The 27,060-nt window shown below is 38.7% G+C and overlaps 1 protein-coding gene across 2 annotated transcripts; it reads left to right on the top strand.

Annotated features, from left to right (window-relative positions):
- On the top strand, window positions 1–23,375 carry LOC133773593 (prostaglandin-E(2) 9-reductase-like). 2 transcript variants are annotated; one of them, XM_062211024.1, is made up of 9 exons: window positions 5–263; window positions 2,181–2,348; window positions 9,604–9,720; window positions 10,998–11,075; window positions 11,494–11,616; window positions 15,509–15,615; window positions 15,828–15,993; window positions 21,397–21,479; window positions 23,123–23,375. In XM_062211024.1, the coding sequence occupies exons 1-9, from the start codon at window positions 180–182 to the stop codon at window positions 23,163–23,165; spliced, it is 969 nt and encodes a 322-aa protein (XP_062067008.1). In that variant the 5' UTR covers window positions 5–179; the 3' UTR covers window positions 23,166–23,375. The 2 variants fall into 2 exon arrangements, with proteins under 2 accessions (XP_062067009.1, XP_062067008.1); XM_062211025.1 differs by lacking the exon at window positions 2,181–2,348 and having other exon boundaries at window positions 1–263.
- The last annotated feature ends 3,685 nt before the right edge of the window (window positions 23,376–27,060 follow it).

The following is a 27,060-nucleotide window of genomic DNA, read 5'->3' as shown; positions in this document are numbered from 1 at the left end:
AGAAATGTAAACTGACTCTAATTCTGTTCTATTTTGTGGAATATTGCTTTAAACTTGCTCCTCCTACATGTCATTGCTTAACCTCTGGATAGGTACTTGGGACATTTCCTGCTTGTTGTTCATATAATCTGTGAAGACAGAAGAGAGGACGAGCATTTGTTTGATTAGAGTAACAGGTTATGGATCTCAAACATCACTATCTGGAACTAAATGATGGTCATTTCATTCCCATTCTGGGATTTGGCACCTATGCACCCAAAGAGGTAAAAATAGTGTCTTGGATTTGAGAGTTTATAAGGAAATAGACTGAGAGTGTGTGGGAGGTGAAGTAGCTTGTCACACATATGCTCCTGTGTGACTCTCGGGTCTCAGTTGGTTGGTAGTTTCACCAGGCCAGAGACAGCCCATGCTGAGTCCAAGGCGAGAAGCAATTTAGTCAGATTTCACTTTGCATTGTGGATTATTCATATGGACACCTACAACTACTGTGGAGACTGGCTTATTCTTTGGTTTCAGTCTATGCCTTAATTTAGCAGAAGAGATGAAACTCAGCAGTAAAGAATACCATCAGTTCCCTTGCTTGGAGGTTGAGTGCAAATGGATTGATCTTGCTGTTTATAATATATAAATTATATATAATCTTTATATAATCTAAGAAATATTTCCTTTTTCCTAGTATATTTTATTCAGAAAAATATTATAAAAGTTACTGGCAATCTAGTGTGGGAAAAATTGTTGGAAACTATTGTGCTGTGGGGTAGTTTTGATCACCATACAGTAAATACTGGGTCTGGGCACAAAAACTGAAACTCACAGCATTAAATCTCTCTATAATTGGCACTAATTAATTTATGAACTCAGATCCCTTGTGACCTAAACACTTAGCCACTCTTGTGCATCTGTAATTATATTTCTACCAGATGCTTTTTGGAAAACACATTCCAACCGTAGCATGAATTACTAATTTTTAAATGTTATTCTAATTTTGGCTTTCCCAAAAGAAGAACCACAATTTTCTGAACTGACATCTACTTTACAAGATCTCTTACAGTTTTGTTTGGTGTATAAAACTATATCCTTTGAGTATATTTCCTTTCTCCTAGTGTTCAGTTATGTTATTCTGTTAGAAAGAATGACTATCTAAAAAAGAGTTAAGTTAATTGACTATTATTCATAGATGTATTTATTTTAAAATTTCACCTGGTTGGATTTTGGGAACTTGAAATTCTCACTGTTTTCTAACTGATTAACGGTGATGACTATATATTTACTAGCTGTATCAACAGTTGAGTTTGTGTCTACCTGCTTTCCTTTGGAATTGGAATTTTTGAATATGATAGAAAAGGATGTTATGAAACCAATCTCATATAAAAAGTTTAGAAATTGAATCTCTAAACAGATTTTCTTATAGATAATACTTCATTTTATCATCAAAATTCAATGTTGGGGGCTGGCATTATGGCACAGTGGATTAACCCACTGCTTGTCACATTATCATCCCATATCAGAATGCTTATTTGAGTCTTGGCTGCTCTTCTTGTGATCCAGCTTCTAGCTGATGTGAATTGGAATGCAGTGGATGATACCTCAAGTGTTTACGCTTTGGCCTGGCTCAGACCTGGCTGCTGTGGCCATTTGGAGAGTGAACCAGAGGATGGTAGATCTCTCCCCCCCCCCCCCATTCTCTCTCTGTTACTCTGCCTTTCAAATAAATAAATAAATAAATAAATCTTTTAAAAAGTATTCAATGTTAGGGGAATTTAATATGTTCTACATAACTTTACAGGGAGAGAAGTCATTGCATTTTGCATTGGAGGTATTCTCTGTTTTTTGCATGTTCCTTTTTCCTGTATTAATTTTACTTTGTAACTGCCTTTACAAATAATAGCCAAGATTGTAACTATTTTCTTAGTCCTGTGAGTCCTTTCAACAAATCACTGAACATGGAATATTTAAGGAATTCTGATGCAAGGGTCAGCCAATAATTGCTTGGGACTGAAGGGATTCTGAGGATGCCCAACCTTTATTTGCAACTAGAAAAGACCCAGGAAAACTTGGATGCACTTATCAACACACATTCATATCTTTCCCAAGACATGAGGAAAAGTTGATTTTTGTGAAGGTTATTATTTCTGTATGAACTGCCTCTTAATTATGTTAATCTTTATATACTACTTTAGGTTCCTAAGAGTATGGCTACAGAAGCCACTAAATTAGCAATAGAAGCTGGCTTTCGTCATATTGACTCTGCATATTTGTACCAGAATGAAAAGGAGATTGGACTGGCCATCCAAAGTAAGATTGCAGATGGCACTGTGAAGAGGGAAGATATATTTTATACTTCAAAGGTACTGTGTATATGGTATGTTTGTGTGCATACTTTTAATTTGACAGTATGGAGATGACAATTATATGATTTGATCAGTAGGTGTGGTGAATTGTGCTTACTAGTACAACTTTTATTGACACATGTTAATGGTTTTATCATCACTGGGCCATATAAATTTATGATTAATATAGTTATTTACTCTTCTGCATCTCAGATTACAGTAGTATGATCTACTATGGACCATAGAATCAGACAGAATTGTGATTGGATTATGGCTTTCCTTATCTCTCAGCTGATTTTCTTTTCTTTTTTTTAAGCCATTTAAATTTTTTTAAGATTTTTTTTTATTTGAAAGATAGACTTACAGAGAGAGGTAGAGCCAGAGAGAAAGAGAGAGGTCTTTCCTCCATTGGTTCACTCCTGAAATGACTGCAACTGCAGTCTGAAGCCAGTAGTCAGGAGCTTCTTTCGGGTCCCCCATGTGGGCACAGGGGCCAAGGACTTGGGCCATCTTCTGCTGCTTTCCCAGGCCATATCAGAGAACTGAGTCAGAAGTGGAGCAGCCAGGACTCTAACCAGTGTCCATATGGAATGCTGGTGCTGCAAGCTGGGGATTTACCCCACTGTGTCAAGGTGCCAGCCCCAAGCTGATTTTCTAAAATTTCTTAACATTGTGAATTCCAATTTTCAATTTGGACAATAAGAGAAAATAGGAACCAGTTTTATGGTGCAGTATGTTAAGCTGCGCCTGCAACACTGGCATCACTTATGAGAGTGCTGGCTCAAGTCTTGGCTGTTCCACTGCTGATTCAGCTTCTTGATCATTTGTTGGGAAAGGCACAAATGAAGGATCAAGTAAATGTGTTTCTGTCACCTATGTAGGAGACCAGGATGGAGTTCCTGGCTCCCAGCTTTGGTCTGGCCCAAACTAGCTATTGTGGTCATTTAGGGAAAGAGAACATATTATTGTCTGTTTGTCACTCTGCCTTTCAAATATTTAGAAAAAGAGAAATTAATATAAGAAAGTCCTTTGGGCATTTAATAAGACATGGCTAAAGCATCTCGAATAGTGTGAAGCACATATTAACACCTTCTAAATATTTTCTTTCAGTTATGTAAACAAAAGACATACTAATTCTTCCCTTTTGAATTGATGAGAGGGTTAGACTAAGCTTATGGACTATTCTGTAAACACAAATATAACTCTGTTAATAGGCATTATTACTATTGATAGAAAATTTTATGTTTTTTTTTAACTTTTATTTAATGAATATAAATTTCCAGTGTACAGCTTATGGATTACAATGGCTTCCACCTCCCATAACTTCCCTCCCACCCACAACCCTCCCCTCTCCCGCTCCCTCTCCCCTTCCATTCACATCAAGATTCATTTTCAATTCTCTTTATATACAGAAGATCAATTTAGTATATATTAAGTAAAGATTTCAATAGTTTGCACCCACATAGAAAAACATACTGTTTGAGTACTAGTTATAGCATTAAATCACAATGTACAGCACATTAAGGACAGAGATCCCACATGAGGAGCAAGTGCACAGTGACTCCTGTTGTTGACCCAACAAATTGACACTCTAGTTTATGGTGCCAGTAACCACCCTAGGCTGTCGTCATGAGTTACCAAGGCTATGGAAGCCTTCCACGTTCTCTGACTCTGATCATATTTAGACAAGGTCATAAAAGACAGGGTGAGGATAGTAACCAAAGATCCTAAGAGTGGCATTTACCAGGTCTGAACAATTATACAGCATTAAGTGGGGAAGAGGATCATCAGTACACACAGGTTGGGAGTAGAGCCATTGGTGGTAGAGGTTATGATTACGAAGGAATGAGGCCCAAGTGTGCTAGACAGGGCCTAGAACAAAGGACAGAGTCATTATTAGAGGAGCTAAGAAAGGTGCTGTCTAAGCTACAATTAAGTTTTCTGATTGAGAGGCAAATAGAACCTGAAGAAGGGGCTTGATAATAATCTGGTGGGCTTTAGGCCTTGTAAGTTAAGAGGCCCAGACCTATCTATCTCTTCACATGGGGTACATCTTAAGGGAGGTGTGAACCTCCTAGGGGAAGGCACTCTGTTGACTTTCATTACTTGGCTGGCCTGGGAGGAGAGCTGGCCAGGTAAAGGCAGGGGGCATCTCTAACAAGAAATTTACAGTTCTGCCTGCAATGTTGCTGACCCTGCTTGGCCATCCCCTCAGCTGCAGTGGTCACTTTGGAAGTTGGGCTGAATGAAGGGCTTTTCAGCTTAGAGCCAATAAGATCTGTGGCTCTGACCTGGGCATCCTTCGACTCCAGGGCAGGTCCATTTCCAGTGATCCAACTCGGCTGGCAGAGCTGCCAGGGCTCTTCACAAGCTGACTTCTGCTGAAGCCCAGGCTTACCACATTGAAAGCCACTGCAGTGGACTGGCCTGTTGGGTCTCCTTGAGGGCAGATCACTGTACAGATCAGGCATTAATAGGCCTGCCACCCATTGCTTCTGATGCCGATCTTTCTTTTCCTCCTGGTTTTTGTTAAAGCAGACCAGAGGATGCAAGTCAAGGGAGTGCCCATGTCCCATCTCTAATCTTTGGTGGCCTGAACTACAAGTCTGTAGTCACAGGCATGTTCTGTAGTAGTTTTTCTAAGGTAGACAATGCCCATGAGGAAAATTATATTCTCACTTTAAACCTTTCAAATTGTTAAGTCAGCAACAGGAGTCACTGTGTACTTACATCCCATGTGGGATCTGTCCTTAATGTGTTGTCTAATGTGCAGTGATGCTATAACTAGTACTGAAACAGTATTTTTACACTTTGTGTTTCTGCGTGGGTACAAACTGATGAGATCTTTACTAATTATATACTGAATTGATCTTCTGTATATAAAGATAATTGGAAATGAAAAAAAAAAACCTGGTGTTAATTTGGAAACGGCATAGAAAATTAATTAATTTTTAAAAAATATTATGTAGGATCTCTGCCTTTAATGTGCTGTACACTCTTACTTAATGCTATAACTAGTACTCCAACAGTATTTTTTTTTACTTTGTGTTGCTATATGGGGGCAAACTGTTGAAATCGTTACCTAATATATACTAAACTGATCTTTTGTATATAAAGAGAATTGAAAATGAATCATGATGTGAATGGAAGGGGAGAGGGAGCGGGAAAGGGGAGGGTTGTGGGTGGGAGGGAAGTTTTGGGAGGGGGAAGCCATTGTAACCCATAAGCTGTACTTTGGAAATTTATATTCATTAAATAAGAGTTAAAAAAAAAAACTTTAACTCTTTTTGTAGATTGCCAATTGATTTGAATTACTTTTTGTTTTTAGTAACCTCAGTTAACCACACTTTCTCTCAGTTGGTACTGTTAATACATTATTGGCTTCATCTGTTTACAGAGCCGTCCCAAAGTACTGAATACAAAAGAAGTGGCTGGAAAAAGTCCATAGGAACCGATTGGAGGACAGCTAAACACAGAACCAACAACGCTTTAGTTTTATGAGCAGCAAATCATTTATAACTGTGAATGACAAAATACTTTAAGTCGCCATGATTAAAATTATAAACTCATCAACCAACAAGAGGCACTTGCTTACTTCACAGTATTTTTGAAAGCACCTGTAGGATTTTACAAGTATTTAACCCTTTAGGCCTATGGGGCTTTCTCATTAAGATAACTATCATGTCTAGTAACACAAGATCATTAGACTTTTTAATTCTCAAACATTTGTATTAAATGCATTTTCCATTATAGAAACTTAAAGTTTGGTACCACATCACATCTTGACAGTCCTTCTAATATAATCCAAATAGCCTGATTAGTTGGTGTCTCTATAAGATGAGAGACATAGGTCCTTCGATTTTTTCAGTTGGGCCCAAACTGGAAAAACCAAAGTCCAAGATTTACTGGAAATTTAAGAGTCCAGATTGTTTGGAACTTTGATTTTTGAATGCCTGTCAAGAATGCCAAGAAGGCTCAGAATCCAAAATACCTGGTTGAAATAAGATTCCTTAAAATCATAACATAGACCAAATTTGATCATTGTTACAAGGTGATTATTCAAATCTTTGAAAAAAAGCACATATTTAAATAACCCATAGCTCTTAATAAAAATTGAGCTGTTTTTGAACAATTAGAATTTAACAGACATCAAGAGAACATAGTAGATTACTTTAACACATTGCTTTAACAGAGAATCAGATTTTAATTCTATGTCAAAGAGAAATTGAGCTTCCTGTGATCTTTTGCTGTGAGGTTTCCTTCCTTTACCTTCTTTCATATTGGTGACCATGTTTCTGTGTTTCTGTGGTAACACATCTTTAAGCATCTTTTGCAGGGCTGGACGAGTGGCGACAAATTCTTTCAATTTCTGTTTGCTATGAAAAGTCTTTATTTCACCTTCATTCACAAATGAGAGCTTTGCAGGATATAACATTCTGGGCTGGCAGTTTTTCTCTCTTAGTACCTGGGCTATGTCTCCCCATTCCCTTCTAGCTTGTAGGGTTTCTGATGAGAAGTCTGCTGTGAGTCTAATTGGAGATCCTCTGAGAGTAATCTGACATTTCTCTCTTGCACATTTTAGAATCTTTTCTTTATGTTTCACTGTGGTGAGTTTGATTACAACATGTTGTGGTGAGGATCTCTTTTGGTCATGTTTTTTAGGGGTTCTATAAGTTTCCTATAATAATATGCCTCTGTCCTTCTCCAAACCTGGGAAATTTTCTGCTAGTATCTCACTAAAAAGGCCTTCTAATCCTTTCTCCCTCTCCATGCCTTCAGGAACTCCTAGAACCCGAATGTTAGGTTTTTTAATAGTATCCTGTAGATTCCCGGCAATATTTTTTAGATTTCTAATTTCTTCTTCTTTTCTTTGGTTTGCCTGTTTCCTTTCCTGTTTTCTGTCTTCTAAGTCTGATATTCTCTCTTCTGCTTCGCCCATTCTGTTTTTAAGGCTCTCTAATGTGTTTGTTATTTGATCCATTGAATTCTTCATTTCATTTTGATTTTCTAGTCACTATCACAGTTTCTTGTTCTTTTAGTTGTTTCATTTCATTTTGATTCCTCCTTAATATTTCATTTTCACAAGAGAGATTTTCTATCTTGTCCATTAAGGATTTCTGTAGTTCAAGAATTTGTTTTTGAGAGCTTCTTAACATTCTTATCAATTTTTTGAGATCTGCTTCTTGCATTTCTTCGATCTCATCATCTTCATAATCTTGAATTGGGGTCTTTTTCATTTGGGGGCGTCATAGTGTCTTCCTTGTTCTTGTTACCTCGGTTTTTGCATTTGTTGTTTGGCATGTTGGAGATATTTGGTTTCTTCACTGTGGTGTTTTTTTCTTGTTACACTATGGCTCTAGATTAAGTGGACTGTCTGCTTTCGATGGAGTCTTAGAGGCTTGAGATGATTGTGGACTGAGAGCTCTGTTTGGTTCCTCAGGTTTGAGGGTGTGCTAAAGGTGACACTCCCAGGTTAGGCGTGGTAAATCTCTCTTTTGTTCCTTTTTTTTTTTGATTCAAAAGGGAAGTAATTCCACACAGCTGAACGTAATTGGAGGTAGTTAGCAGGCTAATGATATACCCACAGGAGCAGAGATCAGAAGCTCTTTCCCAAGGACCACACAGGGAATCTCTGCTGCCCTCAGTGTGGGCTCCAATTCTCCTGCAGTCTCCCACTGGGTTGCCAAGTTAGATCCTAATCTCCTGTTATTTCACCCCTCCCCCCAGAGTCAGGTTTTTCTGCTAGGCTCAGGGCCGGTGCAGACCTGAGGTCGCCCTGCTTATGACGTATGTCAAAATGGCACCTGTTCTTTGTCTTGCTCGCTTTTGAGAGGTGAGCGAAGAGAGAGAAACTCGTGTCCGTATTGGTCACTTTTTTTTTTCCTCTCTCTCTTCTAGTTAGCCTGGTGAAATTTTCCCCACAGAGTTTCAAGCCTCATTCCCTCTAGTCTCCTCTTTCAGCTTTCCCGCAGGTGTCTCGGGCTATTGAGGTTCAGCTCACCTCGCGTTCCAGCGCTGGTGTGTTGATTCTGCTGCTGGTGTCCCAAACTTGGGTTCCCACACTCTCCACGCAGGTCCACTGTGAATCACTAGTTCCAGAAGAGTTTCCTCTGCTGTTTCTTCCCCTACTCTTCCTTGACCCTGCAGTATCTCCACTTTTATTAAACTGTCTCTTCCCGGACTATCAGTGTGCTCCCTTCCTATTCTGCCATCTTGCTGCTCTCCGAAAATTTTATGTTTTAAGTCATTTCCTTCCCATTTCAGTAGATATACTAATTTATATCCATCATATAAAAGCGTTTACAGTAGTTATTCTTATACATAGTTTTGTTCTTGGTGATTTCAATTATCCCTGGTATAGAAGAAGAAGAAAAGTCGGTAGAACAATAAGATACTGAGAGAGAGATATCACATTCAAATAAGTTTTATTAGAATATGTTATTATGGGGCCGGCACCGTGACTCACTTGGTTAATCCTCTGCCTGCAGCATCGGCATCCCATATGGGCACCGGGTTCTAGTCCCAGTTGCTCCTCTTCCAGTCCAGCTCTCTGCTGTGGCCCGGGAGGGTAGTGGAGGTTGGCCCAAGTGCTTGGGCCCCTGCACCAACATGGGAGACCAGGAGGAAGCACCTGGCTCCTGGCTTTGGATCGGCACATTCCCGGCTGTGGCAGTCATTTGGGGAGTGAGCCAATGGAAGGAAGACCTTTCTCTCTGTCTCTCTCTCTCACCGTCTATAACTCTACCTGTCAAATAAATTAAAAAAAATTATAATTGTTTTATTTTATTGTTGATTCTTATTTGTGCCTAGCTTAAATTTTACTTTATCTAAAGCATGTATGTATGGTTCAAAACTGTAGTACATCGGCATTCAGTGTGGTTTTAAGTGTCCAGTGGGGATTTTGGAACATATCTCCCATGGATAATGGGTACTTTTGTAAGTGGGTAGGTTATTTGAAAGGAAACACAAGAAGAGAAGTGTGTGTGTGTGTGTTTTTTCCACAGGCAGAGTTAGATAGTGAGTGAGAGAGAGACAGCGAAAGGTCTTCTTTCTGTTGGTTCACCCCAAAATGGCCGCTACGGTCTACACGCTGCGCCAATCCGAAGCCAATCCCATGCAGGTACAGGGCCCAAGCACTTGGGCCATTCAAGAGGAGTGTTTTTTATAACTTGTGTTACTCATGGTCAATTACTAGAAAAATGTCTCTCTGCTAGGTGATACAAATCAACAAGGCTGACTATTTATTCCAAATTCTATTCTTTAACTTCTTTAGCTTTGGTGTACTTTCCATCTACCAGAGATGGTCCAACCAACCTTGGAAAGGTGCCTGAAAGAAGTACAGTTGGACTATGTTGACCTATATCTTATTCATTTCCCAACACCTTTGAAGGTATGCAATTTGTATTCTCCAAATAGTTCAGTCGTAATGTCAGCATGACCCTTCTTCACATGGACAGTTGAATTAAAATTTGTTTTTTGGAGTATGGAGAGATTACTGCCCAGGAGCAGAATTCTAAATAGTAATTCTTGATTCCATTTATTTAGCAATTTTGAATTCTTTATTCCCTACTCTACGACTTCAAGAAAGTTTGCAATAACCTTGAAGTCTTTTTGTCAAAAATTTGAGAAAATAATAGCCTTGACACATACTGGCTATGTTTCCGTAGTCTCTTAGGCATGTTCACAGACAAAGAGCTGTGTGAGGCTGTGAACAACAAACCAGCACACAGGTTGCACAGAGGGGCTCCATCATCTGTCATCATTTTAAGCTGAAAGTTTTGATGGTTCTCAGTCTATGTGTGTCTATAACTAGCAGCCTTAAGGGACTCAAGAAATCATGTTTCTCCTGTTGATTATCCTCATTGTAGAGTTATGTAGTCATTAGTAACTGATGTCTGATATAAAGCTAAAGAAAAACCTCAAGTCAATTTGCACTAAAGGGCTTAGTGCATTGTGTAATTTGAAAGTCTTAAGAATTTGAAATAGCCTTTAAAAATATTTCTTTTTATCTGTTCCTTACTTCTGCATTACAAGTTTGTTTGATTTTTTCACATATTTTATCATGTATGTAAAATATTTACCCCACAGACAGTTTGAGGTTCATGTTCAGTAATTCTTGAGAGTTTTTCTGGCTTTCTAACATCCAAAATTATCTTGAAAAGGGCCTTGATTAACTTCATGTTGTTCACTTGTATGTTCTTGTGCTACCTCCTACATGCTGAGGGGGATAAGGAACTTTGCTTGCCTGGGTCATGACTACAGTTGATTACTGCTAGATATCAAGACTGTGTAATTATTGCTTTTTATAATGAAAAGTTTCATTTATCTAGAGGAAACTACTGTTTAGGGACAGACAAAATAGTATTTGTAGCCATTAAATTAAAGGAAGGTTATTTTCTTTTTTTTAAAGATTTATTTTTTTTTTATTTTAAAGTCAGAGTTACTCAGAGAGAGGAGAGGCAGAGAGTGAGAGAGAGAGAGGTCTTATTTTTCAAAGGACATATTACAACTCCATATGCAAAATATTTTACAAATATCAGTAGCTAGCATGTTGTAGTACCTGCCTCAAGAAAGTTCAATATCTAGATCCTAGATGTACCTGGTAGTGTGATTAACTGTAAATGCGTGAACTTGATCTCGTCATTAAAGTGACTATTTTGAATCCAGCCAGGAGAGAAGATTATACCATATGATAAACATGGAAACCTGTTATATGACACAGTGGATATTTGTGACACCTGGGAGGTGAGTGCTTGGGGAAGGCAACACAGAAGAGAAAGCCTGGGGAAATAGAATCATGTGACATGTCCACCTGTAAGAGTGGGTAATGCTCTGCTGGATTTATGACAAAGGATATTTTGTTGTGGCAGTGGAGAGGAATACATTTCTGCTATGTATCAGAGAGACAAAGGAAAATCAGAAGCAATAGAGGAAGCTGTGTGCCGCCATATGGAATAATTATGCTTTTTTCATAAAACAGATGCAGCACATCTTTTTCCATCATTATCATCTTTATAAATATAACTAGGTTTTTCTTCAGGATAATCATTGCCACTTAACTTCATTGTCATTCCTGACAATGCTCCTTTTAACAGTCTATTTTAAATTTTTTTGGTCTATAGCCATCTACACAAATTATTCTTACCTGGCTTCTCCTCCCCAGGCTATGGAAAAGTGCAAGGATGCAGGACTGGCCAAGTCCATCGGGGTGTCCAATTTCAACCGCAGGCAGTTGGAAATGATTCTGAACAAGCCAGGGCTCAAGTACAAGCCTGTCTGCAACCAGGTGAGCATTTTCAGTCTCCTTTCCTATTGATTTTCTTTTCTTTTTTTTAAAGATTTATTTTATTTATTGGAAAGTCAGAGTTATAGAGAGAGGTAGAGACAGAGAGATCTTCCATCCACTGGTTCACTTCCCAGATGGCTGCAATGGCTGGAGCTGCGGCGATCTGAAGCCAGGAGCCAGGAGCTTCTTCCGGGTTTCCCATGTGGGTTCAGGGGCCCAAGGACTTGGACTATCTTCTACTGCTATCCCAGGCCACAGCAGAAAGCCGGATCGGAAGAGGAGCAGCCAGGACTAGAACTGGTGCCCATATGGGATGCTGCCGCTTCAGGCCAAGGCTTTCACCCTCAGTGCCAAAGCGCTGGCCCCTCCTACTGCTTTTCATTCCATCCTTTCTGTACTACAGTCAGATGTCCATTTGTCCTCTTCTTCTATTTGTCTTATCTTTGAGGGGCTGCTGATTCTGAGAACAGAACCTCTATGTGGGATGGAATGGAGGGTTCTTATTCTATTTGTGTTGGTAAAGTGTTAGGGAAATGGAGAGAGACCTTAGTGCTGAATTTTGTGTAAAAATCTGGAGAGGTAAGTATGATCAACAAAGACTGTAGTCAGTTATAAAACTTCAGGTAAAGTTAGAAATACCCCCGAGGTATGATGGATGATCAAAATCTAAATGGATGAAGGTCATATGAAGGGAACTATGTATAGGAAAGACTAGATGGTACATAAGCATAAAGTGAAAACAGGAGAAACACAGGGTATGTGTGGTGCCCAGATGGATATGTCTTTCATCTTAGTATCTATTTCCACATGCATTTTTTAAAAAATATTTATTTATTTGAAATCAGAGTTACACAGAGAGAGGAGAGGGGGAGAAAGAGAGAGAGATAGAGAGAGAGAGAGAGGTCCTCCATCAGATGGTTCACTCTCCTATTGGCTGCAACAGCTGGAGCTGCACTGATCCAAAGCCAGGAGCCAGGAGTTTCTTCTGGGTCTCCCACGTGGGTGCAGGGGCCCAAGGACTAGGACCATCTTCTACTGCTTTCCCAGGACATAGCAGAGAGCTAGATTGGAAGTGGAGAAGCCTGGTCTCAAACCAGTGCCCACATGGGATGCCGGCGCTTCAGGCCAAGGTGTTAACCCTCTGTGCCACAGCACTGGCCCCTTTTCACATATCTTGATCAGAGGAAAGATAGAGGAAAATTTAACTGGAGATGCTGAGAGTCATACCGTTCGGAGGTAGGAAGCTATTTACTGATAGAGGTAGTAATAGTAGATGAAATCTAAACTCAGAAGATTTTTTGAGATTACTTCGTGTCTGATAGCACACAAGTCTGCATCTTCTCTACCTTTTTTGCCATCAAATCAACTGTTTAAACACACCTATTCTGTGCCTGGTTCTGTGCTGTAACTTACCTTCAAACAAGTTGGAATCATAGAGTAAGAATTCTCATTTTGAGAATATAGCTTACAAAATTCAAGAATTTGTTACAAAATTATACAGTACCATGATTTTTTTTTCTTTTTCTTTTTTCCTTTTTTTTTGACAGGCAGAGTTAGACAGTGAGACAGAGGGAGACAGAGAGAAAGGCCTTCCTTTTTCCGTTGGTTCATCCCCAAGTGGCCACTATGGCTGGCACATTGCGGCCGGCCAGCATGCTCTTCCGATCCAAAGCCAGGAGCCAGGTGCTTCTCCTGGTCTCCCATGGGGGTGCAGGGCCCAAGGACCTGGGCCATCCTCCACTGCACTCCCGGACCACAGCAGAGAGCTGGCCTGGAAGAGGAGCAACCAGGACTAATCTGGCGCCCTGACCGGGACTAGAACCTTGGGTGCCAGCGCTGCAGGCAGAGGATTAGCCTAGTGAGCCACGCGCTGGCCCAGTACCATGATTTTTAAATATACATCCTGAAATGAATATAGTTTTACTATTGATTTTAGCACATTTATTGTGACAATTTTGAAACATTTAGAACATTTGGAAGAATCATAGTGAAAACCCGATTTTCCACCTCTCCAAAATTATTGACATTTTGCTGTGTTAATAAATGTAGGTTAATGTATGTATATATGTGTAAAGTTGTGTGATATTGTGCTGACCCTTTTCAAGGAAAGTTGAAGACATGACTATTCATCACTATTGATCTTAGAAATCATCTCTTTTGAATGAATATATAATCCCACATTCAATCTAAGGATGAGCACAGTTGTTTGCTCAGGTCAATATATATCTAGTTCTTATTCATACTCCCTATTGTTCTTATATTTCCTGTTGTTTTCTAAAAATGTCTTGTGTACCCAAATTTCCTGATCATGGTACAATTATGGATCACCCATAGTTTTTTTTTTTTTAATTTCTACAACTCTCTTAACCTAGAATTATTAACAATCTTTTCTTCCCCATTGTATACAAAGTCTGTCAAATATTGTGTACTTCTCAGATTGCTATATTCCAATGGTAGATAATGTGTTTCTCTATTCCAACTATCTATCAGTTGGGATGTTAAGCCTTTATTATTTTAAAGTTAAACTTTGCCAACAAGAAAATGTCTTTAGTATGTTGTCTCTCAAATTGTATTCTAATTGGAAATGAGTAATATTGTCCCATTGTTAGTGATATTGGTTATTACTACTTGGCTAGGCTGGTCATAGCCTGATATGTTTTCTGTAAACTCATCTTCTACCCAATATCAATTACTAGTAATTTGTTGAGTGATAATTTTCAGGAAAAGAAGCTACATTCCATACTAATTTTCATGTTGTTTTGTAGCTATTAATAATTTTTGCCTGAATTAGTTATTCCACTGGAATTTGTAAATAGTTATTTTCATTTGTAATGGCTCTTTTTACTGTTCAAACCTGAAAATTTATAGTAAAAAGAAAATCACCCTTCAAATAAGGATAAATTATAATTATTCTTGTGAAGCTGGGTAAACCTTAATATTTTGAGAACATTGTTAGAAAGGAGCTACTATAAGGATTACTATTAGCAGGGACAAATATTCTTTCTCTGCCTCTATCTTTTGGTTTAATCATTGCTATGGACTCACAAATTTTTATTTACTATAGTTGCTAGAATTAATTGTATTCATTATTCCTAATTTAAAAAATTGTATTTACTTATTTATGTATTTATTTTTTTGAAAGATAAAGTTACAGACCATGAGAGGAAGAGACAGAGAGAGAGGTCTTCCCTCTGCTGGTTCTCTCCCCAAATGGCTGCAATGGCCAGAGCTACGCTGATCTGAAGCCAGGAGTCAAGTGCTTCTTCCTGGTCTCCCACGTGGGTGCAGGGGCCCAAACACTTGGGCCATCTTCTACTGCTTTCCCAGGCCATTGCAGAGAGCTGGACTGGCAAGGGATCAGCCGGGACCAGCACCTGGACACCCACATAGGATGCCTGCGCCACAGGCAGAGGATTAACCTACTGAGCCAGGGCGCTAGCCCCCATTATTCCTTTTGATGCAGAGATCTACCTGGTAGTCAGCAATGAGATTTCTACAAAACAGGTTCTTTTGTCATTCTGACTTGCCCTCATGAGCCTTTGACAAAATGCTTGCTTTTTGACACCATTTGAAATGCAAAGCTCATAGACTTCATTCTTCATCCAAGATCTAGTCATATCTCCATATAGTTGAAAATGGTATTTAGCAAAATCAATTTCATCTATAGAATTGCATTTTGTTAGGGATGTCATTTTTATTTTTATTTTTAGATCTTTCAGAAGACAGATTTTAAATTTATTATTTTTATATATTGTTATTTGATGTTGACATTTTCAGTTTAAATTTCAAGCTATGCAACTTTTTTGAATTCAGCTTTTTACTTTTCATATTTGTCTTTCATATTGACACTAGTATCCTGTAATCTGATTTTTTCTATCTTATCCAACTACAGGTGGAATGTCATCCTTATCTCAACCAGAGCAAAATGTTGAATTTCTGCAAATCAAATAATATAGCTCTTGTGGCCTATTTTGCTTTGGGAGCCCAACGAGATACATGGTAAAGAGGACTAATACAAGCTTACCTAAAGCTCCATTATTCACACCATACTTGGGTTTCTGGAGTTAATTTTCCACCAGTTCAGGAAAAGGAAAAAAAATTGCATGATACTTATGCTGCTAGTCCAGGACCACATTTGAGAAGCTGTGTTCAAAGCCTCCTAACACACTGAATGCTCAGCTTCATTTCTGGCATTCTGCTTTTCCTTCCAGGATGGACCAGAGTGCTCCAGTTCTCCTGGAAGATCCAGTTCTTTGTGCCTTGGCAAAAAAGTATAAGCGATCTCCAGCCCAGATTGCCCTTCGCTACCAGCTACAGCGTGGAGTTGTCGTCTTGGCCAAGAGTTTCAACGAGAAGCGAATCAAAGAGAACATTCAGGTGATGAGAGGGGCTGTGGGCATCAGGGCTCCTACAGTCTCCTAAACGTGTGCTTCTTTGCAGGCTCTCGGCTATCTTTCTCTAAGTTGATATCCCTATTGTTTCCTTTGCATGTAAGATTTGTGTCTGTCTATTTGTAAGCATTTTCTCTTACTCCACAGCTGGAAAGCCACCATAGCTGGATAGAATTAGGATGGGACAGAAAACAGACATTTGGATTTCAGCATTAAATTAGCTTTGTAGCCCTGTGCAAGCTACATCTCCTTACTTCGTTTTCTGAAATGGGGCAGTTGGATTGGCTGATTTTCTGCCTTATAAATATCTATGGTTTTACTTTGCATTTCTTTGGATACTTATATAATTGAATGTCTATATATTTATTCACTTCAGTCTTCTATTTTGTAAAATGCCTATTCAGCTATTTTTCCACTTTTTTCTGAGATTGTCCACCTTTTTTAAAATTTTTATTTATTTATTTGAGAGGTAGAGTTACAAACAATGAGAGGGAGATACATAGAGAAAGGTCTTCCTTCCATTGGTTCACTCCCCAAATGGCTGCAATGGCCGGAGCTGCACCGATCCGAAGCCAGGAGCCAGGTGCCTCTTACTGGTCTCCCATGCGGCTGCAGGGGTCCAAGCACTTGGGCCATCCTCCACTGCCTTCCCAGGCCACAGCAGAGAGCTGGATTGGAAGAGGAGCAGCTGGGACTAGAACCAGAGCCCATATGAGATGCCGGCGCCAAAGGTGGAGGATTAACCTACAGCGCCACGGCGCTGGCCTCTGTCCACTTTTTAAAAAAGATTTATTTATTTATTTATAAGGCAGCATGACAGAGGGAGAATCAGAAAGGGAAAAAATGGGGAGGGAGGGAGGGGGGAGAGAGAGAGAGAGAGAGAGAGAGAGAGAGAGAGAGAGAGAGATCTTCCATCACTGCAATGCTTCCAAATAGCTGCAATGGCCTAGTATCTGCCAGGCTTAAGCCAGGAGCCAGGAACTACATACAGATCTCACACATAGGTGATAGGGACTCAAGTATTTAGGCCATTTTCAGCTGCCTCTGCAGGTTTGTTAATAGGAAGCTTGATTGGAAGTGAAGCGGATGGGACTCAAATTTGCACTCTGATAATGGGAAGTGTTTGTCACAGGTGGTAGTATAATGTGCTGGTCCACAAAACTTGCCTCTTGTGTTTGTCTTTTTATTTGTGTATCAGATACCATTATGGAATCATTACTCATAGCTGTGTATCAAATCATCCACAACACTGAGGTTTAATGACAAGGTGATTTATTAAGTTTATAATTGACAATTGCCTAGTACTCAGGTGGGTTTTTTGTTGTTGTTGTTGCTTTTCTGTCATGTAATTGCAGTCAATGTTTATGCATGCAGGATAATGAGGCAGTTCAACTTCAAGATATTGATTGATCTGTTGTCTCAGGTACCTCAGCTCTGCTCCATGTAGATTTTTATTCTGTAGCCAGTACTCCAGGCTTTACCTCATAATGTGACACAACCTCACATCACAGAGGATACTTGCAAAGCATTCTCATATATAGATTCAGAACTAACATACTACTGATTCTGCCAGATTCTATTAGCCAATGCAAGTTGTGGACTGAAACAGACTTAACAGACATGGGACCAGATGCAATCTCTTAGTGCAGTGAGGTTCCAATTCACATAACAAAGAGTGTAGAGACAGGGAGAAGTGAAATATTGATAGGCATTTTGATAATCAATCTACCACATTTTTATATTCTGAATATACATCCTTTTTAAATTCATAAATATTTACTAAAATATGGCTCCCAAATTGTGAGCTATGCTTTCATCCTCTTTATGGCATATTTTCATGAATAATAGTTCCTACACTCAAAGTCATTACATTTTCATGCCTTTTGTTTGTGGGTGATGAATATCATGTCTTTTCCTATATTGAAAACAAGTAATCTACTGCATTATCTAATAAAACTATTAGTCTTGCCTTCCAAATTTGGTTTTTATTTCAACCAAGATTCTCTATTACTCTATGAGATAGGAATTCAATGTAAATATGTGAATTTATATTTTTAAATGGACAACAAAACATCTAGTTATTAAGTACATTTCTGGCCTTTCTACTTTCTTCAAGGAATTAGTTACCTTTCCATACTGTCTTAATTATGTTCAAAATGAGAGTTCATGTCTAGAATGATAAGATTTTCCTAACTCCTCTTATTTTTATTGTTAAATATTTTTATCAGAAGGTAGAGAAAGAGAGAGAGAAAAAGAGAGTGAGAAATCCCCCATTCACTTGTTCACTCCCTAAATGCACATCTGGGCTGGGCCAGGCTGAGTTCAGGAGTCAGAAGCACAATGCACATCTCCCACATGAGTTGTGGGATTCACCTATGTGAGTCATCATCTGCTTTTTCCTCATATGTGCCATTAGCAAGAAGCTGGAATAGGATGCAGTACTAGGATTTGAATGCAGGTATCTCACCTGCAAGGCCAAATTTCCACCTCTGTAACTCCTCCTAGATAAAAATGTCATGGTTACAGTTGACTATTTTGTTGTATAAAATTTGGAATAATCTTACAAATTCCATAAAAGAGTAAGTTTTTTTTAAAGATTTATTTGTTTATTTGAAAGGCAAAGTTACAGATAGACAGAGGCAGAGAGAGAGAGAGAGAGAGAGAGAGAGAGGTTTTCCAACCACTGGTTCATTCCTTAAATGGTCACAACAGCCAGAGCAGGTTTGATCTGAAAGCAGGAGCCTGGAGCTTCTTCTGAGTCTTGCACATGGATGCAGGGGCCCAGGGACTTGGGCCATCATCCATTTCTTTCCAAGGCACATTAGCAGGGAGCTGGATTGAAAGTGAAGAATCTGGAACAAAAACCAATGGCTGTATGGAATGCTGGCATTGAAAGCAGTGACTTTACTCATTAGGCCATAGTGCCAGCCCCGAGAGTAAGTTTTTAAGATTTTGAGATTGCACCAAAACTCACAGTAAATTTGTAGAAAACTGACTTTTTTGTTTTTTAAAGAATTATTTATTTATTTGGAAAGTCAGAGTTACATAGAGAGAAAGAGAGAAGTAGAGAGAGAGAGAATTCCCACATACTGGTTCACTCCCCAGGTGGCCACAACGGCCAATGCTGGGCAGGCTGAAGCCAGAAGCCAGGATTCAGGAGCCTCTTTCTGGTCTCCCACACGGGTGTCGCAGGCCTAGACACTTGGCCTATTTTCCACTGCTTTTCCCAGCTGGATTGGGAGTGGAGTTGCTGAGACATGAACCAGCACCCATATAGGATGCCAGCATTACAGTAGCAATGTTTATGCAGGTAGCAGTTGTGTTTTTTTCCAAAAAACCTTTCATTTAAGGAATACAAACCTCATATATTTCATAATTACAACTTTAGGAACATAGTGATTCTCCCCACTGTACCTCCCTCCCACCCACTCTCCCACCTCTCTTTCTTTTCCCTCTTCTATTTCCATTCTTATTTTTTACTAAGATCTATCTTCAATTAACTTCATGCACATGATTAAATCAATGTTAACTAAAGAGTTCAACGAATAGCATAAAAATATTTCTCAACAAATGAGACAAGGGCTGTTCAAAGCCTTTGCTTCTTAAAGTGTCAATTTCACGACTATAGATTGCATTTTAGGTTCTTTACAAGTTATCACAGGCCAGGGAGAACATATGTTGTTTGTCCTTTGGGGAAGGCAGCAGTTTTCTGTGCTATGCTGCAATACCACCCCTGAGAACTTTTTTTTTTTTTTAGATTTTTTATTTATTTATTTGAGAGGTAGAGTTACAGACAGTGAGAGGGAAAGACAGAGAGAAAAGTCTTCTGTCTGCTGGTTCACTCCCCAAATGGCTGCAACAGCTAGAGCTGCACCGGTCCAAAGCCAGGAGCCAGGAGCTTCTTCCCAGTCTTCCATATGGGTGCAGGGGCCCAAGGACTTGGGCCATCTTCCCCTGCTTTCCCAGGCCATAGCAAAGATCTGATTGGGAAGAGGAGCAGCCGGGACTAGAACTGGTGCCCATATGGGATGGGCTGCAGGTGAAGGATTAACCTACTGCCCATAGCGCTGGCCCCTGACTTCTTGATAATATTAGGATTTCTTTTTGCTTTTTTAAAAAATATTTATTTATTTTGAAAGTCATGCTTACAGAGAGCGAGGGAGAGGCAGAGGAAGAAATCTTCCATCCACTGTTTCATTTGCCAGATGGCCACAATGGCCAGGGCTGGCCAGCCCCAAGCCAGGACTCAGAAGTTTCATCTGGCTCTGTCCCATGTGTGGCAAGGAACCAAACACTTGGGCCATCTTTGCTGCTTTTCTCAGTATGTTAACAGGGAGCTGGATCCGAGTGGAGCATCTAGGGCCTGAACTGGTGCCCATGTGGGATGCTGGTGTTACAGGCAGTGATTTTACCTGCTCTTCCTTAATATTGGGATTTCTAATCCCTGATTATGAAATGATTTTCCAATTATTTAGGTGGTGTTTTAACATATTTCAATAAACTTATTTTTCTCATTAGGCCATTTGTGTTTATTTTGTTAGATTTATTCATAGAAAATGATAATTTCGATAATCTTTGATAACTTTTCCCTTTTTGTTCTGAGAATTTAAAACTATATAGACAGGTCCAAAGAATAATTTACTGATGTGTTTTACTTAGATTCATCAAATGTTCAATTTTTTTTCAACTTTTATTTAATAAATATAAATTTCCAAAGTACAACTTTTGAATTATAGTGGCTTTTCCCCCCATAACCTCCCTCCCACCTGCAACCATCCCATCTCCCACTTCCTCTCCTATCCCATTCTTCATCAAGATTCATCAAGTGTTAAATTTCTCAATTCTCCCTCCCTCATTATTATGGACTTGTGGTCAGTTTGGCATAGTGTATTTATTACCAATTAGTGATAATCTCTTGATGTCTAATGTGTCCCTAATGTAAACAGTAAAAGCTTCAAGCAAGTTCCCGTGTCTTCCTTAACATGACATGATTGGTGTTTTGACAATTTCTATTTTAGATTAAGTTGATACATATGTCATATTAGTTGTTCAATGTTGGAGTATGAAAATCTAACTATATCCATTAAAGTTGTTAAATTACACATTTCAAAAATTTGTCTCTGGATTCTTCTGAATTCTCTAAGTACATGAGGCTACCATGTTTAAATATTGTCACCTATGTTTTTCTCAAGCTTCTTTTGAGGTCTCTTTTGTTACTCTTTTTTCACCTGATTTTCACTAACAACTTAAGTGCTTTGGTTGATATCTTCAATAACTTCTGGAAATTTTTCAGAGATTTTGAATATTGCCTCTGTGTGCTTCACTTGAAATTTCTAGAATGATAAATGTTAATTCTAAACATAATAGAAAATTTCTACTTCTGTAATAGGTTTTTGATTTCCAGTTGACTTCAGAGGACATGAAAACCATAGATGGCCTAAACAGAAATTTTCGATACAATGCTGCTTCTTAGTAAGTAACTTAGTGCACACATTATCTTAGTTTATTTTCTAAAGAGGAGAATGGAAAGGGCATTAAAAGTTACTTCTATGTCAGAAAGACAGGGGCTATTTTGAGTCATGAATGAGGCAGGTGCTTTCTGGATTTGTCCCAGATTCTCTCCAGAACTCTGCTCTCTGATATAGCAAGTTGATGAGTAGCCTAGGATCTATGTGGGTTTCTACATATTTGCCTCAGTATTTCTCACTCTGTGAGAAATATCTTTCTAGGCAATATCATCACAAAATCTATACTTTTATGTGGCTTTTTCATAGCTACAAATATCTAGTTGAGTACACTGTAGATATTGCTAATGTAGCTTAATTAAAGGCTTCTAAAAGGGAGTTTACATTCTCTTCTCCCAAATTTGTCAATTGTTTATCAAGTTAAAGTTATCTTCATCAATCCTGAGTTCCATACCATAAATTCCATATGAGATCATGCATTAGATCTCATAAATTTAATATATTTAATGTTTAATTTCAAATTTCTCCCTTCTTTTCCCCTGTTTCATTGTTCAGGACATAAATAAAATGCTTGCCTATAGAAAGGCTGACCTTCATAGAGTTAACATATCTTTTGTTTTTGATGTTTGGAAATATGGAAAAATCAACTGAAAGGATGAAGTTTTAGAGGAGAAAGATTTAAAAGCAAGGACAGAATTTGAAGAAAGACTGCATTGCTGGAGATAATTACAGTGAACCAAAAGATCTTTATTCTTTCTTCATGCTCTGCTTCTAAGATTATAGAATATGAGAAAGGGCATATAAATGAGAGTAAACAAAGAATATGTATTCTTCTGCCTATGGGAATTTGAATTCATAATAGACATAAATCTGAAAATATGACAATGTATTAAAAGAGATTAGCAAAACTGATACTTGAATGTGCTCAGAATTGGTAGAGATGATGTTTTCATTGTTAATATTTTTATTAGTATAGAGAAAATGAATAATAAAATCAGGACAAAACACAAAGATAGAGAATGTGGTAAGTAATCGGTAATTCTTACTATCAAATATATTAACAATAAGTATTTTTATAATTTTATATTTTATTTATGGCTTAAGTTTAGAGATCTTCATATTATGTAGTTAACATGGTCATGGGACTCTGTCTTATAAATATTATTCTTGTTTCTGAAAATAACACTGCATGGTGAGTGTGATGGATAGTACATAAATAAATGATGAAGTAAGCAAGAAGTGAAATTGCTAGTCATAACCTCTATACTTTTTCATACTTTTTACTATTGGTCAATATCTGAATGACATTGTTCCATACCAGGAAGAATCAGTTTCTGTTTATATTGAGAATTTGAAGTAAGATAGAATGGAATATTGCTTTGTTTTGTTGACAAATGTAGGTAAGGGAAAGGAACATTCAAGTTTTACTTTGTCTTCCATATTAAGTTCCAGAAAGGGAGTTTAATTTAATTAATTATTTTAGTAAACATTTATTATAAAGCCATGTTCATGGAAGTAAGGAAGGCAGATTGTATAATAAGGAAATAAAATAAAAAAACCTTTCATCTTAATAGCAATTCCATAGAAATCATTTCTTCCCTACATGTAGCATCATTAGCTCATATTATTCATTTTTATTTTTCATTTTAGTTTTGATGGACACCCAAACCATCCATTTTCTGATGAATATTAACCTGGAAGTGTTCATCCTGACTTTGACCAGGAGCCCTTGGGTGTGAATCACGACATGGGAGATGTCTCAGATGCTGGTGACTGGACACATAATTTCTAGATAATCTATGCTGCCTAGCAACTCAAATTCAGATATTCAAGGGCAAGAAGAAAAAACACTATATTTTAGTCACTTTCTGAGAAATAAAATAACATTGTTTTCTGTAAAGAATCTTACCTAGTGTTGACTCTGATAATTGTGTTTCTTTCTTACTCATCAGGGACAAACTCGGATTTCCCAGAAGTTTGGGAGAAAGGGGAAGGAGATAATAACAGCTGTTTGATGGCATTTCTGGGTTGGGAGTAGGTATAGGTGTCAGCCGGTAGGGAAGTAGCAGTAAGCAGACATTTTTTAGTCAGTTTATCTAGTCCTTTGAAGAATTTGAAAACTCACTGCATAGAGCCTGAAAGGTGAGACAATGTTGCAGGGATGACCAACAGCCCATGGGTTTTCTTGCACATCTCAAGAATCAGAGCTTCAGAAACCTTGGGAATTAGGTATTCTTATGGGAGAGTTGGCTGAAGAAGTTGGAGGGGAACTATCCTGGAAGGATGGTCAAGAGTCAAATATGGAAGAGGTACAGGAGGATGGAGTTGAGTACCTCTATCCTTAGGGAGTGTTGGGAACTGCTCTTTGGACAATTATATCCTGCATATAAAAGGAGTTTTCCAAATACTTAATCTAAGTGTCAGAGCTGAAGGTTGCACCTACTTCATTTATGTGCTTCCTGGAAATAGTAGAGGTCTTAGATTGTAGTAGGGCAGCATACTAGGTGTGATTTGGGTTATTATAATGAAATATCAGAAGTGAGATAACTTCATAAAGGAGAGAGGTTTATTTAGCTCACAGTTCTAGAAGTTCGAATGCCAGATGTTGTGATGGCCTTCTTGTTACATCACAAGGTAAGAGACAGAGAATTATCATGTAAATTTGGTCTCTCCTCTCTTTTACGCAGCCATGAATATTCTATCACTGTGGCTCTGTCTTGATTATTTTTGTTAATCCAAATCACCTACTAAGGCCCTATCTCTAAACACCATACTTGGATTGAATTTCCATCCTCATAATACTTCACAATGAGGATTAAATTTTAACATATCAACCCTTGGGAAACTAAAACTGTCCAAACCATAGCAGGTAGAAAACCAAAGAAACAATGGATTAATAAAATTTCTCTTAATATCAACTCCAGACTTATCAAAATTTGTTGTGTTTAAAATGAATTTGGTGCTGTGGCATAACGGTAAAGCTACTGACTGCAGTACTAGCATCCCACATGGGCCCCAGTTCGAGTCCTGGCTGCTCCACTTCTGATCCGGTTCTTTGCTATGGCCTTGGGAAATCAATAGAAGATGGCCCAAATCCTGGGACCTCTGCACCTGTGTGGGAGACCTGGAAGAAGCTCCTGGCTCCTGGCTTTGGATTGGCACAGCTCTGGCTGTTGGGGCCAAATGGGGAGTGAACCAATGGATGGAAGACCTCTCTCTGCCTCTCCTTCGCTCGCTGTGTAACTCTGAGTTTCAAATAAATAAATAAATCTTTAAAAAAATGAATTTGAATTTGTTAAATCTGCTAATACCTTCAAATGTCTCAAACATAAAACTAGGCAGCACAAGAAGACCCTAAGTCCATTAAATATTGGTGTTAATAGTAAAATTGTTAGCAATGCATTGAATCAGCCAATTTTTCCAATATATTTTCAAAGCAGTATATAGGAATAGGAATTTGGCCTGGTGATTTAGACACAGTTTAAATGCTTGTATCGCCTATCAGTATGATTCCTTTGAGTTAGATTCCTGGCTCTGGCTCCTGATTCTGGCTTCATGGAAATGCTGTTAGAGACCCGGATTCAGTTCTCAGCTCCTTGCTTCAGCTTAGCTGAGTTCTGGCCATGCAGATATTTAGGAAGTGAACCACCAATAGGAGCTCTATCTGGCTGTCAGTCTGTCCATCTGGCTCTTTAATTTAAAAAAGCATATTTAAAATAGCACAAGGTTTTCAAAATTTAATAACCTTAAAAACGTTTTTAAACTGGGGTGTACAGTTATTTTGAGTGCTTTTTAGGATTACAATTTTAATGTTATTCAGCTAATCACAAGGAAGAAAATTTTCATTTCAGATTACTTGCTTCAGAAGTTGAGACAATATCATGGGCTGCTAAGCAAAGACCTTGAAGACTGATAGCTGTTTAGGTATATTATACAACATTTAAACCTACAATTGTTTTTATTCTTTTTTAAAACATTTATTTATTTATTTAAAACTCAGAGTTACACACACACACACAGAGAGAGAGAGAGAGAGAGAGAGAGGAAAGAGAGAGAGAGGTCTTCCATTGGCTGGTTCACTCCCCAGTTGGCCCCAATGGCCATAGCTGGGCCAATCCAAAGCCAAGAACCAGGAGCTTCTTCCAGGTCTCCTACATGGGAACAGGGGCCCATAGACTTGGGCCATGTTCCACTGCTTTCCTAGGCCATACCAGAAAGTTAGATCAGAAGTGGAGCAGCCGGGACTCAAACTGGTGCCCATATGAGATGGTGGCACTGCAAATGGCAGCTTTACCTGCTATGCCACAGCGCCAGCCCCTATTTTCATTCTTGTGACTACATTTATCCCATCAAAGAGGGTTTCTTAAGCCATGCCATTCAGCAGAGACATATTTTGTTACCATAACAAAATGGCTAAGGCTCTAGATATTTATTTAGTTTACATTTCTGGAGGTTCAATGGTAATACAGAAAACCAAGTGCAGTTCAGGTGATTCTCTCTCTCTCTCTCTCTCTCTCTCTCTATATATATATATATATATATATAAAATCTATCTATCTATCATCTATTTATCACCCATTTAACATTTATCATCCATCTGTCCATCTGTCTAGATATATTAGTGGCTTAAAGAAACTTAAATTCATTTTCACCCTTTAAAAATGTATTATTTTCATGTTATTTGAATGACAGAAAATGAGGGAAAGTGAGTGTGTGAGAGAGAGATCTTTAATCTGCTGATTCACTGCCTAAGTGTTTGTCACACCCAAGGTTGGGACACAGAAGCCAGGAGCCAGGAACCCCACCCAGGTCTTCCACATTTATGGCAGGAGTCCAAGCAGCTGGGCTATTATCTTCTGTGCCCTTAGGTGCATTTTCAGGGGGCTATAAGGAAGGTGAAGCAGTTGGCTTGAAATAGCACTTGGAGTCACAGGCAGGGCCTTCACTCACTGTGCCACAATGCTGGACCTCCCAAATAGTGTCGTAACTACTGTGCCAAATTCTGCGCTGATCTGAAGGCAGGAGCCAGGTGCTTCTCCTGGTCTCCCATGTGGGTGCAGTGCCCAAAGGGCTTGGGCCATCCTCCACTGCCTTCCCGGGCCTTAGCAGAGAGCTGGCCTGGAAGAGGGGCAACCGGGACTAGAACCCAGTGTGTCAGCGCCCCAGGCGAAGGATTAGCCTATTGAGACACGGCGCCAGCCCATACCTTGCGTCTTCCAGATTCTAGGAACAACAAGTTCACTCCAATGTCTGCTTCTATCATCACATAATCTTTGCATTCCAACCCCCTTGATTCCCTTTTATAAGGATTTTTTGGTTACATTAAATCCACAAGAGTATTTTCTCCAGGATAATTTCATCTGAAGATTCTTAATTTAGTAACATCTGCAGAGTCCTTTTAGTATGTAGAAGTCTGGGGATTAGGTTGTAGACATTGCTGGTGAGCATCCTTCTATCTACCATAAGATGTGTTATTTTTTTTTTTTTATTTTTGAGCTGTACTTGACAATTGTAAAAGGTGAAAGATTTATATGCTCTGAAGAGAAACCAGAGTATTGTGCTGACAATTGTATGTAGTGTGCATCAAT

The sequence above is a fragment of the Lepus europaeus genome, chromosome 14, assembly GCF_033115175.1.
Source record: "Lepus europaeus isolate LE1 chromosome 14, mLepTim1.pri, whole genome shotgun sequence".
NCBI lineage: Eukaryota > Metazoa > Chordata > Mammalia > Lagomorpha > Leporidae > Lepus > Lepus europaeus.
Note: the sequence above shows the minus strand (reverse complement) of the source record. Positions and strands in the feature narration are given on the sequence as shown.